This window comes from Loxodonta africana, chromosome 13 (assembly GCF_030014295.1).
Source record: "Loxodonta africana isolate mLoxAfr1 chromosome 13, mLoxAfr1.hap2, whole genome shotgun sequence".
Lineage (NCBI taxonomy): Eukaryota > Metazoa > Chordata > Mammalia > Proboscidea > Elephantidae > Loxodonta > Loxodonta africana.
The window spans coordinates 64,765,296-64,782,687 of NC_087354.1; the positions used below are offsets into that span (position 1 = coordinate 64,765,296).

The 17,392-nt window shown below is 38.2% G+C and overlaps 1 protein-coding gene across 1 annotated transcript in view; it reads left to right on the plus strand.

The window, feature by feature from the left end:
• Positions 1–4,421: 4,421 nt before the first annotated feature.
• SMARCA5 (SWI/SNF related, matrix associated, actin dependent regulator of chromatin, subfamily a, member 5) overlaps positions 4,422–17,392 on the plus strand; it is a 35,275-nt gene continuing 22,304 nt past the window's right edge. Inside the window, exons 1-6 of the mRNA XM_003417501.4 lie at positions 4,422–5,048; positions 7,987–8,061; positions 11,860–12,026; positions 13,675–13,775; positions 15,485–15,585; positions 16,386–16,565. Coding sequence (XP_003417549.1) covers positions 4,872–5,048; positions 7,987–8,061; positions 11,860–12,026; positions 13,675–13,775; positions 15,485–15,585; positions 16,386–16,565 — 801 coding nt within the window. The 5' untranslated portion in view covers positions 4,422–4,871. The remainder of the gene's footprint in view (positions 5,049–7,986; positions 8,062–11,859; positions 12,027–13,674; positions 13,776–15,484; positions 15,586–16,385; positions 16,566–17,392) is intronic.

Genomic DNA, 17,392 nt, shown 5'->3' on the forward strand with positions numbered 1-17,392 from the left:
ATGGGAGAAAGGTGTGGCAGTCTGTTTCTGTAAAGATTTACAACCTTGGAAACCCTATGGGGTCACTATGAGTAGGAATTGACTTGATGGCAGTGAGTCGGTTTTTAACGTAGCTTAACGGTTTCACTTAAGATGATCTGGGAACGTTTTGCATTCAACGGTAGAGCCAAGAGTGATCATGTATCAGTTTTGCTTTGTTTACTCCTCCAGTTAAAAGCCAGAGTCCGAAGAGGACTGTGATAATTATGTCAGTGCAGATTGAATCAAGGTTACTATTGATAGCTACTCGATGCTATTTATGCCAGTGCAGGTGCAGGCTTTGTTTAACCTTCCAACTGATAAAAACATAAAACATCCAAACCCATCGCCTTCAAGTCAATTTTGAACTCATGGAGATCTTATACGACAAGGTGGAACTGTCCATAGGGTTTCCAAGGAGCAGCTGGTGGATTCAAACTGCCGACCTTCTGTTTAGCAGCCATAGCTAGTCACCACTGCACCACCAGGGCTCCTCCAATTGATTGCATGTGATTTATGGATAGGCTTCAATTCAGTAGGTTCAAGGTTCAGACTGATGACTCAAAGTGATGGGGATATAATTATCAACTTAATATAAACAAACGCAGTTTCAATCATTTATTTTCCAATTACCGAGGTACTACCAAACTCGACTGATGACTTCTTGACCACGGCTTATATTTTTATTATACAAATATGATCAAAAGTAACATTCTTGGACTACTGAATGAAGAAGAAGAAGGTCGAAATTCACTTCTGGAAAGGCCACGAGACTTGTGTGTTAAGCCAGAACTTTTAAACATAATTTCATCATTTCTGTGTTTTATATATGTATGCATGTTGTTTACATGGATGCACTGTTTAAGAAAAAATATGGTATTCTCTAGAATTTTCTCCAACAAGATTTTTATGCAGCTCCCATATGCTCATATTAGAAACTCACAGAATAAATGCAATGTTAAAAGACAATTGCCATTTTGGGGGGCAATATTATTTATCATGCTCCCTGCTATTTGTTGCTTTCCTTAAACAGTGAGCTGACTTAAGATCCTTCTACTTATATACTTAAGAATAATTTTAGAGATTTTTTTCCTAAGACTGTAGACTGAATAACTATTCTGAATATAAAATAAATATTATTTCTACTAAATACTACTTCTACTTTAGAATGTAAATATTAAATAAGTATTTACTCAATAAATATTTATTAAATGTCTTTATATTAAGTATCACTCTAGACACTACCTCCTTACCTTTTCTCGCCATCTTTTTGGGGAGAAGGAACATTGTTTAAAAGTGAGTTTTCTCAATACAATAATGATGATGTTTATTTTTTAAAAAAACTGGAAAATACTAACGAGCATATATTCTTAGATATTTCTTTATAGACTCAGAAATGGTATTTCTGATGAGTTGGGGACATTTTTCCAGACCTCAATTAAAGTATTATCATTTGATTAGTTCAAAAGTTTGCAGGATACATGTTCAAAGGATATCCCTTCTGTTTGAAATTCAACATAATCAACCATTTGGATCAATCTTAACTCTTTTTTAAATTTTATTTATTTATTTTGTTGTTGTTGAGAATACACACAGCAAAACTTACACCAATTCAACAGTTTCTATGTGTACAATTCAGTGACGTTGACTACATTCTTTGGGTTGTGCAACCATTCTTACCTCCTTTTCTGAGTTATTCCTCCCCCATTAACTTAAATGCATTGCCCTTTGATGTTCCTATAGATAGAATCCTTCGAGTTGCTATTGTCAATTTGGTCCCATATAGATAGCTCTTAAAAGGGCATAATGGTCAACAAGAGATTTTTTTTTTATCACTTAAGCTAAACTTTTTTTTTTGTTTGTTTTAAGAAGATTTCAGGGGATATTTTTGGTTTAAGATTTAAAGATTATCTCAAGGCAATAGTTTCAGGAATTCACCCAGCCTCCATGGCTCCAGAGTCTGGAGTCTATGAAAATTTGAAATTCTGTTCTGCATTTCCCCCCTTTTGATCAGGATTCTTCTTTTTGATCTTTGATCATAATGTTCAGTAATGGTAGCTGGGCACCATCCAGTTCTCTTGGTCTCATGGCAAAGGAGGCAGTTTTTCATGAGGCAATTAGCCACACATTCCATTTCTTCCTCCTATGCCTGACTCTCCTTTTTGCTTTGTTGCTCCAGGCAAATAGAACATAAAAACCTGAAACCAAACCCATTGCCATGGAGTGAATTCTGGCTCATAGCGACCCTACAGGACAGAGTAGAACTGCCTCATAGGATTTCCAAGCAGTGGCTAGTGGATTCGAACTGCTGACCTTTTGGTTAGCAATAGTAGCTGTTAACCACTGAGCTCAAAATTGAACACAGATGTAAATCAAAACTACAGTGAGATGCCATTTCACTCCAACTAGAATGGCTAAGATAAACAAAACGCAACACAAAATAACAAATGTTGGCCAGGATGTGGGGAAATTGGAACCCTTATACATTACTGAGAGGAATTCAAAATGGAGCAGCTGTTGTGGGAAACAGTGTGGTGTTTTCTTCAAAAAACTAAAAACAGAACTACCATATGACCAGCAATTCCACTCCTAGGTATATATTCAAAAGACTTGTAAGTAGAGACTGAGACTTGTACACCAATGTTCATTGCACCACTAGTCACAATAGCCAAAAGGTGGAAACAACCTAAACGCCCATCAACAAATGAATGGATAACCAACGTGGTACATATATACAATGGAATGGCACTCAACCAGTAGAGGAAACGAAGTCTTGATACTTGCTACTATATGATTGGAGCTTGAAGACATTACACTGAGTGAAATAAGTCAATCACCAAAGAACAAATATTGTATGACCTCACTTAACATAAAAAAGGCAAGAAAACGTAAATGTATAGAGATCAAAGTTTACTAGTTGTTACCAGGGACTGGAAGGAAGGAGAAAAGGGGGAGGGCAGTTTACCACGATGAAAAAATGGCATAGATTAACAGTAGAGTTACACAACGGGTTACTGTAAGTGCTTTCAGTAAGTTGTACATCTGTAAAAAGTTGAAATGGAAAAAGTTGTGCGATAGACATATAAGAATAACACACACACACAAAGAGTACCTGTTAAGGCTGCATAGGTACAACCAAATGCCTCAAGGGTTTTGGTTTGCAAGTTTAGAGTGATGGTATCATGAACATTTCAGTTAACTAGCCTATTAGCATGTTCAGTGCTTCTGCTCTACTTCCTAGTTCTTTGGGCGGTTCCTGGGGTCTTAAAAGCTTGCGAGCAGCCATCAGCCTTAACTCTTGAATAAATGTTTACAGAATAAGGTACATGGGAATACAAAAATGAATAAAACTCTGTGTAGGGAAGATAAGAACTTACTGCAAAATGCAGACTAGTTATCAAATAGTATACAATGTGCTTCAATTCTGTAATAGATGAACGCACAGAGCTTAGGTTGTTGTAGAGAGCCTAAGGCAGTCTACAAAAAAATAAAAAGTTGATTTTTTGTTAACACACATTTTTAAGGAGAAAGCACATTCTAACTTTATGCTTGGTAGTCGAGGGAAAGATTCAACCCGTACCTCTCTTTTCCTGTCTATTGATTAATCATGTTTCACTCACACCGTAGCGTGCGCGCCAATTTGCTTTTAGCATAGAAATTAGTATAACTCTACATTGAAGGGAAGTAAAACGTATTTTTAAATTATTGATGTACCCACCAAAACCAAAAACCAAACCCAGTGCCGTCGAGTAGATTCCGACTCATAGCGACCCTATAGGACAGAGTAGAACTGCCCCATAGAGTTCTCTAGGAGCGCCTGGCGGATTTGAACTGCCGACCTTTAGGTTAGCTGCCGTACCACTTAACCACTACACCACCAGGGTTTCCACTGATGTACCCAGTAAGTGAAAATTAACTATAAGAATCACAGTAAGGGACATTTTGCTGGAGAGAACAAAATAAGGAAGACTTCACTATGGATAACGACGGCGTTACGTCAACGCTGTGGCGTCACGCCTATAGATACAGGCGGCACAAGTATTAAGACCCAGCATAGGCCGCCACGTTTCAGCTCCCCGTGCTAAATCTGAGCAAGTTTTCAGGAAATGCAGCTGACCTCTGCCAGGCCAATAAGATAAGAGAGTCAAGGCCGGGGAGCCGTTATGAACGCGCATAGGGCTGCACTCGCGTCAGGCCAAAGAGCCAAGGGAAGCCTACGTAAGTGTCAGACGTCTCCAGGCAGCGCTCGTCTCCCTCGAGGCCCCACCCACTCCTCTCTCCAGAGCCCCCCACCCACTCGCTCTCCAGAGGCCGCTGGGGGCCCGGGTGATGCGGGAGGCGAGTGAGGGGAGAAGGAAGCGCATGCGCTCTCGGGTTCCAGGCAGCCAACCCGCTATCTCGCGAGAGTTGGAAGTCGGTGGCGTAGGTAGTTGTCCGAGTTGCTGGCGACATAGATGATATCTGACGGTGGAAGAAGAGGAGGAGGCGAAGCTAGGTCCTCACCTCAGTCTCTCTTTCGCTTTCCTTTCCCTCCCCCTAACCCTCCACCCTCCTCTAAATCGGCCTGCTTCCCCTGACCTCGGTGACCCGGCTGGCCCCGCCCACTCTCGTCGACGTGATTCCCGCCGTGAGGTAAGCAGCGGGTCGAACCCGGAGCTGCGCGGAGGAGGAGACCTACGACCAGGAGGAGGAGGCTGCTGGGTCCCGCTCAGGCCGTCACGGAGCCGCGGTGCCGGGGAGAACTCAGGGAGTCCTCTCGCCGGTCCATCAGCTCCTTCCCCAGGTCTAGGCCTCTTCCTCCATCCCTGCGGGACCCAGCCCCTGGCAGCAGCGGCTGACGCAGCCGGAACATCATGTCGTCCGCAGCCGAGCCTCCGCCACCCCCGCCTCCCGAGAGCGCGCCTTCCAAACCCGCAGCCTTTGCTACCAGCGGCGGGAGTAACAGCGGCAACAAAGGCGGACCGGAGGGCGTCGTGTCCCAGGCGGCCTCCTCTGCAGCCTGCGCCGGCCCCGCCAACGCCGAGATGGAGGTGAGGGACCTGAGCGCGGCGTGTGGCGCGGGGAGAGGAGAAGCTGGTTCCTTCGCCCTGACTTGAGGGCTCAGACGCGGAGCCCTGCTTCACCCCTCAGCACCAAACTCGGGCTCGGGCTCGCTGGATCCAAACGATGCTCTCGTCTATGCGCCCTCGTGCTTATCCTGTCTAGACTCAAATGGATTCCGAACAGTTTGCATGTAAATTATCTGCTGCTTTAGCAAATCTTGCCAAATATTCGGTGGCTCTTACTAAACAGATGTTCTTGATTACTGTGGCCGGGTGGGAGCTCCCCGTTTCTTTTCACTGGACTCCCATAATTCCCTCTCCAATTTGTGCGAATCTAGGTTTTAGTTTTCTCTGAGCTTGGGGGAGGGGTGAGGGATGTGCCGTTTGGGAGTGAGGGACAGACTGTCGCGGAGAGGGAGGCCGCGCATCCGAGGACTCGGGCCGCCTTTTCTTCCTCCGGGTCCTTGTGGGGCGGTATCTGTTCTGGGCACAAACAATGGCGAGAGCTGGATGGCCGAATGCGCAGTGGGGATAAGCGGGCGCAGCTGCTCTGGTGAAGGGACGAGAGGCCCCTCCCAGACACTGTTCCACTGGGAGGGTAGCGGCCAAGGCCACGGCAGATGTCCCAGACCCCCATTTAATTTGGGGGGATTGGATGGGTGGATGAATGAATTAGTGAATATGGGGTGGTTGGTTGGCCTTCAGTCCAGCCCAACTCGTCTTTTGTGGCCTTGGCCTTTCTTTTCTTGTAATTGATAACCGCTATCTATATTCTAATAGATACTGTCGGCTTTGGTCAGCCAGGGGGATGGCGACTGTACTGCGGGGGTGGAAAGATAAGGAGCTGCCAGGCCCGGTCTCTTGGGTATGCACCAAGGCTTCGCAATGTCTGGGAAGAAAATGATTGCTCCTTCGAATTTCAGTCTTGGTCTTCGACCTGTTTTGAGATATTTTAGTGTCGCAGTACGAGGATTTCAGGATTTTCCCCTCTTTAGATAGACGGGATGAAGGTAATACTGCTCTAGAAAGGTACTCTCATGCAGAATTAATACAATCAGGAAATAGCGCAGTTTACCAGTAAGGCATTTGCCGCAGTAGTTTTATTTGGGCATCAGAGGTCTAATTTAGGGTAAAGAAATTAACTTCATGTTATTAGTCTTTGAAAGAACTTTTGGTGGTGAGGGTAGGTTTAAATGGAATAGGAAATCTGATATTCTGGCTTTTCCAGTGATTGAAATTTGTTTCAAGCTTAGATGTATCCAGTGTTGCGCCCTTTTTTTATTTTTTTTCCTTAAGGTTTTTTAAATGGTTCTTTTGGATTCCAGCTTAATGGCTTCAGGGGGTGTGAAAACCAGTGAAATTGAAAGCATAAGGTTGTATGTGAATGCACAATTCTGCAAAGAGATGTTTGTAGTTTTGATTAACATCTTAAAAGGGGCTGCCATTCAGCCTTTGGAATAACAACATGTAGATGTCTCCCCAGAGGTCTTATTTAAATACCAAAAAGCAGAGTAAAGCCTGAACTAAATACTTTGGTTTTCAGTTGCTATTTTTGAGTTAAATTTTAAAAATGAATGTCAACGTGATGAAGTCAGTGGTAGTTTTCATTTGCCAGATGAGGAAATCAAGTCTTTCGCTAAGTAGAACCTTTAATAGAACCCGGGTCTGGCTCCCAAACTGACCCCTTTCCCACATAGCTTGCTGTGTCATATTTTTATAAAGAAAGATATTTTGTATTTTCATTTACTGTAGATGAGCTAGTGAGTTATTTTACCTTCTCAGTATTGGGATATCAGTGATTTTATCTTTTATCCATCCACCTTTTCACTGACTAGTTTTTATTTTTTTCTTCACATTACAGTGACATATTCTTTTAAAGTAAATGTACCCTTAGTCTTTTTTTTTTTTTTAAATTTTAAATCCAAATTCAGAAGGCATGGAAGTTCACTGATAAAAACTGAGTTTGAACACACAGGTATTATATATGCGACAATCTTAACCTGTTTCACAGTTGAAAAAAGATATTTTAAAATGCGTTTTTCTTTGAATGTAGGATGTAAGGTAGATTTCTTCCAAAGTCAGGACATAATGTTATACCGGTTCCTAAGGGTCTTAGCAATGGAGTTACCTTTGAATTTAGGTCATTTGACCTTTTAATCTTGTACTTATAACACCTACACCAGCTTCTCCCACTCACCTTTTTTTTTTTTTTTTTAACATCTAGCTTCATTATAGCGTGTAGTACCAAGCACAGATTTGTACATCATTAATGAGAATTATGCTTTTACCAACTGTTCCTATGTAATTTTTTTTAATGGATGAATGGAACTTTGCAGTGTAGAAGTTGCTACTGATTTTTGTTGTTTGTGGCATTTCAGATGTCAGGGTGAATAAGTTTGCAAGAAAAGCACGTTTATTACTTAGGAATCGACTATAGTTAAAGAATATTCAATTTAGACTGAGTAATAATGATTTCATAATATATTAAAAAAAGATGAAAGTCAGAGTGACTACTAATGCTGCTTTCCAGGTATACATTTGTATAGTCCACAAAGGAGCTACTACAGTTTATATGATAGAAAGGGAACAAGCCCCCCCCCACATTTGATACTGTTTAATTTTTTTTCACAATTATTATTAATTAGAAAAGGAGAAAAAGTTGCCCATAATTTTATTCTAGAATGATACAGGTAAAAATCTTATGTTTTATTCTTGGTGATAGCCATACATTTTTCACATTTGGCTTAGATAGCTTGTTATCTTCATGGGTTTAATTTCATCTAGATTTTCTATGAGGTTAAATGACAACCATTTAAGTATTAGAAAGTTTGGGACAAATGTATTATTTGAAATGTAATTTGGGCAGAATTCAGTCTAAAATGGCGTTGACCGTTCTTGACCATTTCATGTTTTTCCTCCTTCCCAGGAAGTATTTGATGATGCGTCACCAGGAAAGCAGAAAGAGATCCAAGAGCCAGATCCTACTTATGAAGAAAAAATGGTATGTTAGGGCATATGAAGAGAGTCTATAATGGAAATTTTTTCTTGGGTAATTAAATGTACTAAATGTTTACGTTTAATTTTATTAACTAGAGTACTGATTAAAATGAAAATAAATGTAAAATGAGATACTGTAACTTTTGTAACAATCGTATTTACCTATATAAAGCAAATAGAAGTATTATGTGAATTAATAAGACGTTATATAGTTACTTGGATTGTGTTAGCACTGCATTTAAGATTTTAGGATCCGGAGGGAGGTGAACTAATACCAGAGAAAATAGGTTTTGAGCATATGCTTTTTCTGTATCTGTCTAGCATTGTACCCCAGTGGTTATACAGAAATATGCTCCTTGTGCAAAAGAGAGAACAAAAAATCTTTACTCGGGGAAAAAAAAATTGCCTTGAGACTTTTTTTGTTCCTTGTGGATATCCTGTTTATTTCTCTATTCCTTTGTCTTTTGTTAAATTCTGAACATTTTCTTCTTGGGCATTTTGAGTCTTATCACTGGTTTTCAGCTGTCATCTTTGAACTGAATACTTCCAGGTCTTTATTTCCAGCCCAGATCCCTCCAACCATTATTTTCATTTGCTTGTTGGACATCACTTTTAAATCTCATTGTCACTTCTGATTTGGAAATATCCCAAACTGAATTCAATATCTTTACCCCACAAACCTCCTTAGTGTTATCTCAATGAGTGAAAGCCTCTCAATATAAAGTTGCCCATGACAATACCTCATACTTTTAATAATAGTCTTGCAAGGTTTACTTCATAAATATTTCTCTTTATCTTTTTCAGCATCCCCTCGTTTAGCATTCCTCTATTATTGCTTGAGTTAATTTTTTGGCTTCTTTATTTGCTTCCCTTCTTATGATCTGTCCTCATCCAAATCTCTTCATATCTTTGCAGAGTAATCTTTATGACGCAAATCTGATTCTACAATGGAGGTTTTCAGTGATTCTCCACAATGCTTTTCATCATCTTTGGTGCTCTTTATTGCAAATCTTTTGTTTCTCTCAAGCTTTTCACTCCTAATTTCATTTCCTTTTTTTGATACAATGAGCTTCACTTTGACAGTTTTCTTCTAAACAGTCACGCTTATCATCTGCTACTCCCTAACCATAGGTAAGTCTTGCCTATCTGCTCTTCATTTCTGAACCCAGGATGCTGAGCACTGCTGGTGAAAACTACATAATACTACTGATTGATGCCAGGATAAATTTATGGTTTTTACTTTCTTGGACTTTTAGTATTTACTGCTCAACAATCCCGTTTAGTCATACTAAAACTTCACTATCCTCATCAGGCTTCGTACTCCACTTCTGCTATACCATCATTTTCACTCTTCTTTCGCAAAGAATTACAGGCTTATCTTCAGTTTATTTCCTCTATTTCTAAACATACTTATAGTCGCGACTGTCCTACTTCATTTCCTTCTGTCTCTGAGAAGGAGGCTAGTCTAAGACTGCATTTTAATATTCTGTTTCCTTTTATAATTGATTTCTGGCCTTACATCACTGTTGCTGCTTTTTAGGATCCCTTCCCCTCCTTTGACCTCTTCCCTTTAGCCTTTTAAGATTTCTAGTCATTTCCATTTTAACTTTCTCATTCCTTCAAGTACTGAGGTATTTGCCTGTTTTTCTTCCTAACCTATATTACAGTTCCCACTGAAAACTTAGTCTGTATTCGCTGTCTTGAGTTCGTTAGTTCTTTGTAACTAGTTTGTAATCCTGTGACTACTTAATTATTTTCCCTCTCCAAGTTGAAGGGGGAGAGATGGAGTAGTAAAGACTCTTGAAATCATTGGAGCCTTCTGTGTAGAGCCATGGTGAAGTTTATACTTCAATGCTTAAGGCAGTGGTTCTCAAACTTGACCATGTAGAAGATGACAAGGATCTCAGATAAATTTTGATCCGATGCGTTGTGAGCCATACTTTGAAAAATGTTATTTTAAGACATCTGGAGCCATTTAAAAGTTATTTTGAACATTATAAAGGTGTGATAAGATCTAAGAGTTAGGGGACCCCTCCCCATAAACACGTACATGCTCTAGCCTATGCTTGAAAGATCACCTCAGCTAGGGTTATCCTGACCATCTTAGTTAACATTTCAGTACCACTCCTGCTCCTCACCTATCCTAACCCTGCTTTATTTTGCTTCTGAGAACTTAACGCTTTCTGACAAATTTACATAACTTACCATTGTGTTTATTACAGTGTTGGACTATGATGAAAACCTCATAAGGAAACAAAGTTCTATATACTTCTAGTAGAGACACAAAAGTGTTTTTTGAATTGAACTGTTTAACAAGATAAGGTTGATTTGAAAATGTTTTGAAAGAAGTGAAGAATATTCAGTGATTTTGAATACTGTAGAAGAATCTTTACATTAAATGTCTTAAGAATCCAATATCTAAATTTATTTCCAAAGCTTACTTAATTCCAAGCACGGTTGCCATAATTGAATAGAACTTTATTTTACCCCCAGCTCCTTCTAGTTGCGTGTTTTTGGCTTTTCTGTTATTGTACATGAGTAAAGAAATGTAATCATGCAATACGCACACATGTATCAGTTCAGTTTTAAAGTTTGTAATTTTGCAAAACAAAAACTGCTGAGGCTTGTCATCCTATAGGACATTACCAGAGAGATACATTTTTTAAAAATCCCTTACCTAGATTTCAACACTCTGTTATTGTGTACATTGGACTGCTTTGACAACTATTTGTCATTTGCAACCCAGTGAAACACTGTCACCACATTCCTCTGGGTTAGCAAATTGACCTTCAGTTTTTACAGTGGTGTGATTTTTAAAAATGCTGTTCTTCTTTAAAAAGTATATAATGTTTAAAAATTATGGTGTTCGGGTACCTTTGATGTTTGCTTTGTAGGGTAAAAAATCTTTCTGACATTTAAAACATTTATAGACAGATTTTTAAATAACTGGTTTCTGTGTTCGTTGAGCTCTTCCTGTTTCTCCTTTGTTTAACACTATGGTCTATAAAAAGTACGTTGCCTAAATGAGACTCTAGATCTCATTATTTACTTTTATGAAAACTTGTTTTCAGGGATCTTAAAATTTCTGGTTCACATAAATTCTTCCATTCTTTTGGTGTGATAATATAGAATATCCAAAACAGTAGCAGATGGCAGACAGAGAAGGAAGGAATAGTATTAATACTATGGGGCTAGTGAATGTTTCATAAACTAAAAGATTATTTTCAAGCCTGATACCTTTTTAAAAGTTGGCACAGCCTAACTGATAAATGATCAATGTGTTTTTTCCCACTTATGAATAAATTTACTTGTATTGTGCAGTGTCTTCTAATTTTTCACTTGAATTTTTTTTTTTTTGTTAACTGTATTGAAGTATAATTTACATACAGTAGTTTTAAGTCTGGAATTCAGTGAATTTTGACAAATATATACATTCGTTAAGCTACCACCATGATTTTGATGTAAAGCAGATTTGTCAAACCAAAAGAGTTTGCTCTTGCCCCTTTACATTCACTTCCCTCCTCCCACCACCTCTTTTCTGCTTTCTATCACTCATTTTGCCATTTTTAAAATTTGGTATAAGTGGAATCATACAGTATGCAATCATATGTATGTATATATATAGTATGCGGTCTTTTGCGTTTGGCATTTTTCATTTAGCATCATGCTTTTGAGAGTCATCCATGTATCAGTAATTTGTTCTGTTTTTATTGATTAGTTCATTTTGTGGAGGTACTTTGGAACTTTGATTTCTGAAGTTTTATTGATATTCTGATAAAATGTGTCTTAAAATTTTTTGCAGCAAACTGACCGAGCAAATAGATTTGAGTATTTATTAAAGCAGACAGAACTGTTTGCACATTTCATTCAGCCTGCTGCTCAGAAGACTCCAACTTCACCTTTGAAGATGAAGCCAGGGCGCCCACGGATAAAAAAGGATGAGAAACAGAACTTGCTGTCAGTTGGCGAGTGAGTGATAGTGTATACTTTGTAATTGAATGAAATTTATTTTTGACAGTCTTCATTAGAAGCCTTGTTGTTTGCTGCTGAGTCGATTCTACTCATGGCTACACCATGCATTACAGACTAGTACTGCTCCATAGAGTTTTCTTGGCTGTAATCTTAACAGAAGCAGATTGCCAGGCCTTTTCTTCCACAGCACTGCTGTGTGGATTTGAACCACCAACCTGTAGCTTAGCAGTCAGTTTGCACTGGGGACTTAAAATCACTTAATTAAAAAAAAGTGTTTCAATGCTATCTTTGTTATCTAGTGCTGTTGTAACAGAAATGCTACAAGTAGACGGCTTTAACAAATTAATTCTGTCACAGTCTAGTGGGCTACAAGTCCAAATTCAGGGCGCCAGCTTCAGGGGAAGGCTTTTTCTCTCTGTCAGTTCTGGAGGAAGGTCCTTGTCATCAGTGTTCGTTCCCCTGGTGCGGGAGCTTCTTGCGCAGGGACTCTGGGTCCAAAGAATGCAAGCTCTTGGCTCTTCTTATTTGGTGGTGATGAGATCCACCTGTCTCTGCTCGATTCTCTTATATCTCAAAAGAGATCGACTTAAGATAAAACCTAATCTTGTAGATTGAGTCCTGTCTCATTAACATCGTAGTGGTAGGATTTACAACACAGGAAAATCACGTCAGATGACAAAACGATGGACAGTCACATAGTACTGGGAATCGTGGCCTCGCCAAGTTGACATGTTTTTGGGGGACACAATTCAGTCCATGACAAATGCTGTTATTTATTTACCCCCAGTTTAATTGGCAAGATACAGCCATAAATGTGTAATTAAATGAAAATATATGCATAATGCCTCATTTTTTTTATTGCATTATATAGTTTATAGATGAGAATAACCATTGAATTGCACTCTCTCTGGGAAGGCTACCAAGCATGTAATTTTGGAGGAAAGGATCAAGAAGTGAAAAGAATGGGTACCTTCTTAGGCTGTTAGTCAGGTAATGGGTGTTGCAGCTAGATCTGACTCTTTTTTGGTTAATAATCTAAGGTAGATACAAAGTTGGAAGTTTCAGAATAAATTTTATTAACCTGGATTAAGAAACCTGGCAATATTGTATAACAGACTCTGGTGGGCGTAGTCTGGACGTGTGTATTTAAAAAGCTTTTTTAGTAGTTCTGGTGGATCCCTGGTTAAAGTTGCTTCTTAAGCTCCTATGTTGCTATTGTACAGCTTTGTTAAAGTCATAGTTTTAAAAATATAATTCCTAGAGCTATCTTTTTCTCCTGGCAAAATGCTTAAAAAAGTAACTTTCCGGTACAGAGTAATAGGTTATCTGACTGCATGATATTTCTTTGAGGTTAGACTGTCATTTGAGTTTAGCAGGTTCTGGTTAACCTAAGATATTACTCCATTTTAATAGCAGTTTTGTATGTATTTTAGTTAACTACGTAAAACATTTCTGATTTAAAAGCACTAATAATTTCTAGCATTGGGCATTTAGGCTTAATTTAGAGACCTTTAAAAAAAAATATTGTGGAATCTTGGTCAACCATTATAACACTTGACAACACTTGATAATTATGTTGAAATAGTAGCTGAAAGTTTTAAAATTAAAGCCAAAACTCAAATCATTTTATTTTAAACTTTTACAGCTACCGACACCGTAGAACAGAGCAAGAAGAGGATGAAGAACTACTGACAGAAAGCTCCAAAGCAACCAATGTTTGCACTCGATTTGAAGACTCTCCATCATGTATGTTATATATGTTTTATTAATGTTTAAAAAAAAAACTCCTTTTTAGACATCCTTTGATGAATGTTTTGAATTTGTCTTAGGTGTAATTTATAAAACGGATTTTTTGTAATCTCTTGAAATTAATGGTTGTGAAGTAAACTTTTTTTTTTTTAAAGTAGAGATGGTAGTATATTAGTGTGATAAAAACCAAAAAAAAAAAAAAAAACCCACACACAAACCTGTTGCTGTCGAGTTGATTCTGACTCATAGTGACCTTATAGGACAGAGTAAAAGTGCCTCAGGGTTTCCAGGGAGCAGCTGGTGGATTTGAACTGCTGACCTTTTGGTTGGCAGCCGAGTTCTTAAGCACTGTGCTACCAGGGCTCCAATTAGTGTGATAGTAATGCAATATTTCAAAAGGGTATAAAATGCCATTGTGTTTGTAGTTGCTCTTATGTATATGTAAAGCTGGGAATGGGTGTTTTGCCTTATATTTGATCAAGATAAGAAAACTAAATGTGTGCTTAAAAAAAAAAGTCATGATTACTGCTGTTTACTCATCACCTGATGCCTTTATATTAATTTGTTTTTAATATTTTCTGAAATATTTGCTATCAGTGATTTTCAAAAACAAAACATAGTTAACCAGGTTTAAGTTTTACCTGTAAATAACTTGGATTGGTGGCACAGAAACTTCCCTTTGTCTTTGCTGAAACCTAGCATCTTTTTCCTACCTCTCTGTTGACTGGTTTGTGTGATTATGGAAGTTGTGAGCATAATTACAAAGATTAATACAGGAACGATATTTGAGTTTATTTAATTACCGTAACCTCAAACCGTTAGCAAACTGAACTTCAGCCAGAGAGGTATCTGGTTAGAAATTCAGCAGTCTGTTTTAAGATTTTCTTTTGGCTACAAAGTACCCAGTTTTTATTTCTTTCATGAAGCTAGAAGCCAAGGTATGGTACAAGGGGGAAAAACTGGCTTATTGGGGTAGTTTCTGTCTTACATTCTTGCTTTATAACTAGTTTCCCTAGCACTGGTTAGCTTTTCATCCTAAAACAGTGGTGTTCAAAAGGGAGTGAAGTAGAGAATATACATGTTTAAAAAAACAAAACAGTTGAATGTCATGTGTATATTTGGTACTTATCCTGGGAGGGGGGTGGATGTATAGTATACCCTGAGACAGATGTTGTCTGTCTTTATAGGACTTTTTGGAAAAGTCACTTAAAAAAAAAGATTAAAGGAAAAGGGATTGTTTAATTTCCTTTCTCTTTTCCTCTTTCTTTGCTAGGAGAAAAACAAAATGCCCGGGAAAACTCTATCTAGGTCTTCTTGAAGGAGGGAAAAAAAACTGGTTAGAAACACTTGTGATAACATTAAAAAGGGGATTAAAAAGGACAGTCAGTATTTAGGACCAGTGTATGGGTAACAAAAGAACTGAGCGACTGGGATGGTACCCTAATGCCTACAAGAACTGAATGGTTGGGGTGGGTACTGTAATGTCTACAGTCCCTTGTCCTTCACTTGATTTTCTCCCATGTCTATAACTCCTACTTCATTCCAGGCCATAGCAGCTACCGCTTGTGACTTAGAACTTGTAAAGTTCCTGTTCTTGAAGCCTAGTAAAGTTAGAGCAGCCCCAGGTTAAAACTTTTGAGTATGAGGTGAAGAGGACTGCTTACTGGTATTTTTTGTCTTTAAAATGTGTTATATTTTATTTTCAGATGTAAAATGGGGTAAACTGAGAGATTATCAGGTCCGAGGATTAAACTGGCTCATTTCTTTATATGAGAATGGCATCAATGGTATCCTTGCAGATGAGATGGTATGTGATTTGTAGTTTTTTCAAGGCCATATCTTGTAACTGAAAATGTTGTAGATCATTTAGTTTGTAAAAGTTACAGTAATACAGTTTTACAGTTTGACAACTCTGTCAAACTGGTATCAGCAGTTTGCTTTAGCTGCACAGTGTAATTTTTAAATTGTGAGGAATTGTCACCTGTGAAAGTGTAAGAAATTAAAAAATACATTTTGGAAACAGGCATTTGGTTAACTTTTATAATATAATGATCTTATTTACGCAGCTAAAAGCAAACAGCTGAAACCGGGTTGACTGTTTTCTCCAGTTCTATAAAATATAAGTGAGGTCATCAAATGTTTAATATATCAACAATAAATAATTTTTTCCAGAGTAGCAACTCTTACAGTTGTTCCGTGTGTGTTTGAAAACACTTTAATTCTTGTTTCTTCATTACTGGTTATATAATGAATGTTTGAAAAAGTTTTCTTACAGGTATAGTGCTAAGACACTTAATTGCTTGGAATAGAGCTTGGAGTCAAGAAGAAACGGGTTTCAATTCCAGCATTGCTGGGTGACCTGGGGAAAGTTACTTAAACTTTCTGGGCCTTATGAGGATGATAATAATGGCACCTTCCTTGTTAACTCATTACTAAGATTAAATGACATATCACACCAGGACATATTAAGTTCTTCCTGTATGTTAGCAATTATAAATGCATAGTTTTTTTTTTTTTTTAATGTTTCTATATGTGTACAGGAGATATAAAACTATGAGGAACTTTTTGCTTTTTTCATTTCATTGTGGCTGTTCTGGAATCTTTCAGGGCCTGGGAAAGACTCTTCAAACAATTTCTCTTCTTGGATACATGAAACACTACAGAAACATTCCTGGTCCTCATATGGTTTTGGTTCCTAAGTCTACATTACACAACTGGATGAGTGAATTCAAGAGATGGGTACCGACACTTCGATCTGTTTGTTTGATAGGAGATAAAGAACAAAGAGTAAGTTTCTGGTATTTCATTAAAATTTTTTATATTGAAAGAATGTGAATTCAGGATTGGGGGAGGGGAATAGCTAGAGGAGGGATAAAAGCAAAAAGGCATTGAATGATAAATTGGTCTTTACAAATGTTAGTAATTTATAAATTTTTTATTATCTTGATGGTTAATTATTATGCTGAGTAAAAGGAGTATGGACCGTAGTCAGCTATACAAGTATTGTTTGTTTCTCCACTTTTTGGGAACGGTTGTATAATTTCAAAAGTCCTTGTTTTCATTCTAGAAGTAGTGTTTCTAAAAGAGCTTTTGAGTGCGTGAAACCAAAAAAGCCAAACCTGTTGCCATCGAGTCGATTCTGACTAATAGCTCCTTGGAAACTCTGAGGCAGTTCTACCCTGTCCTGTAGGGTTGCTATGAGTTGGAATCGACTCGACGGCAGTAGGTTTGGAGTGACCCTACAGGACAAAGTAGAACTGCCCCATAGGGTTTCCAAGGAATGGCTGGTGGATTCGAACTGCTGACTTTTTCATTAGCAGCTGTAGCTCTTACTCACTGCGCCACCATTGATTTGTAGAATGGTATTAATCATACAACAGTAATGTAAAACTTTCTAAAAAATGGACTGAGTCAGTTGTAGTGACTTGATGAACTGGTACGATTTCTACCAAAATAAGCTAATGTGTAGATCGTTGTCACAGATCCTTTTTTGGAAGAAGACAGGGAAATACACTGTTGAGAGTATATAGCTCAGATTTAAAATTTATTCATACCGTATTAAAAGATTATGTACTTCTGTTATTTTGTTTTTCCTTCATTCAGCTAATAGTGAT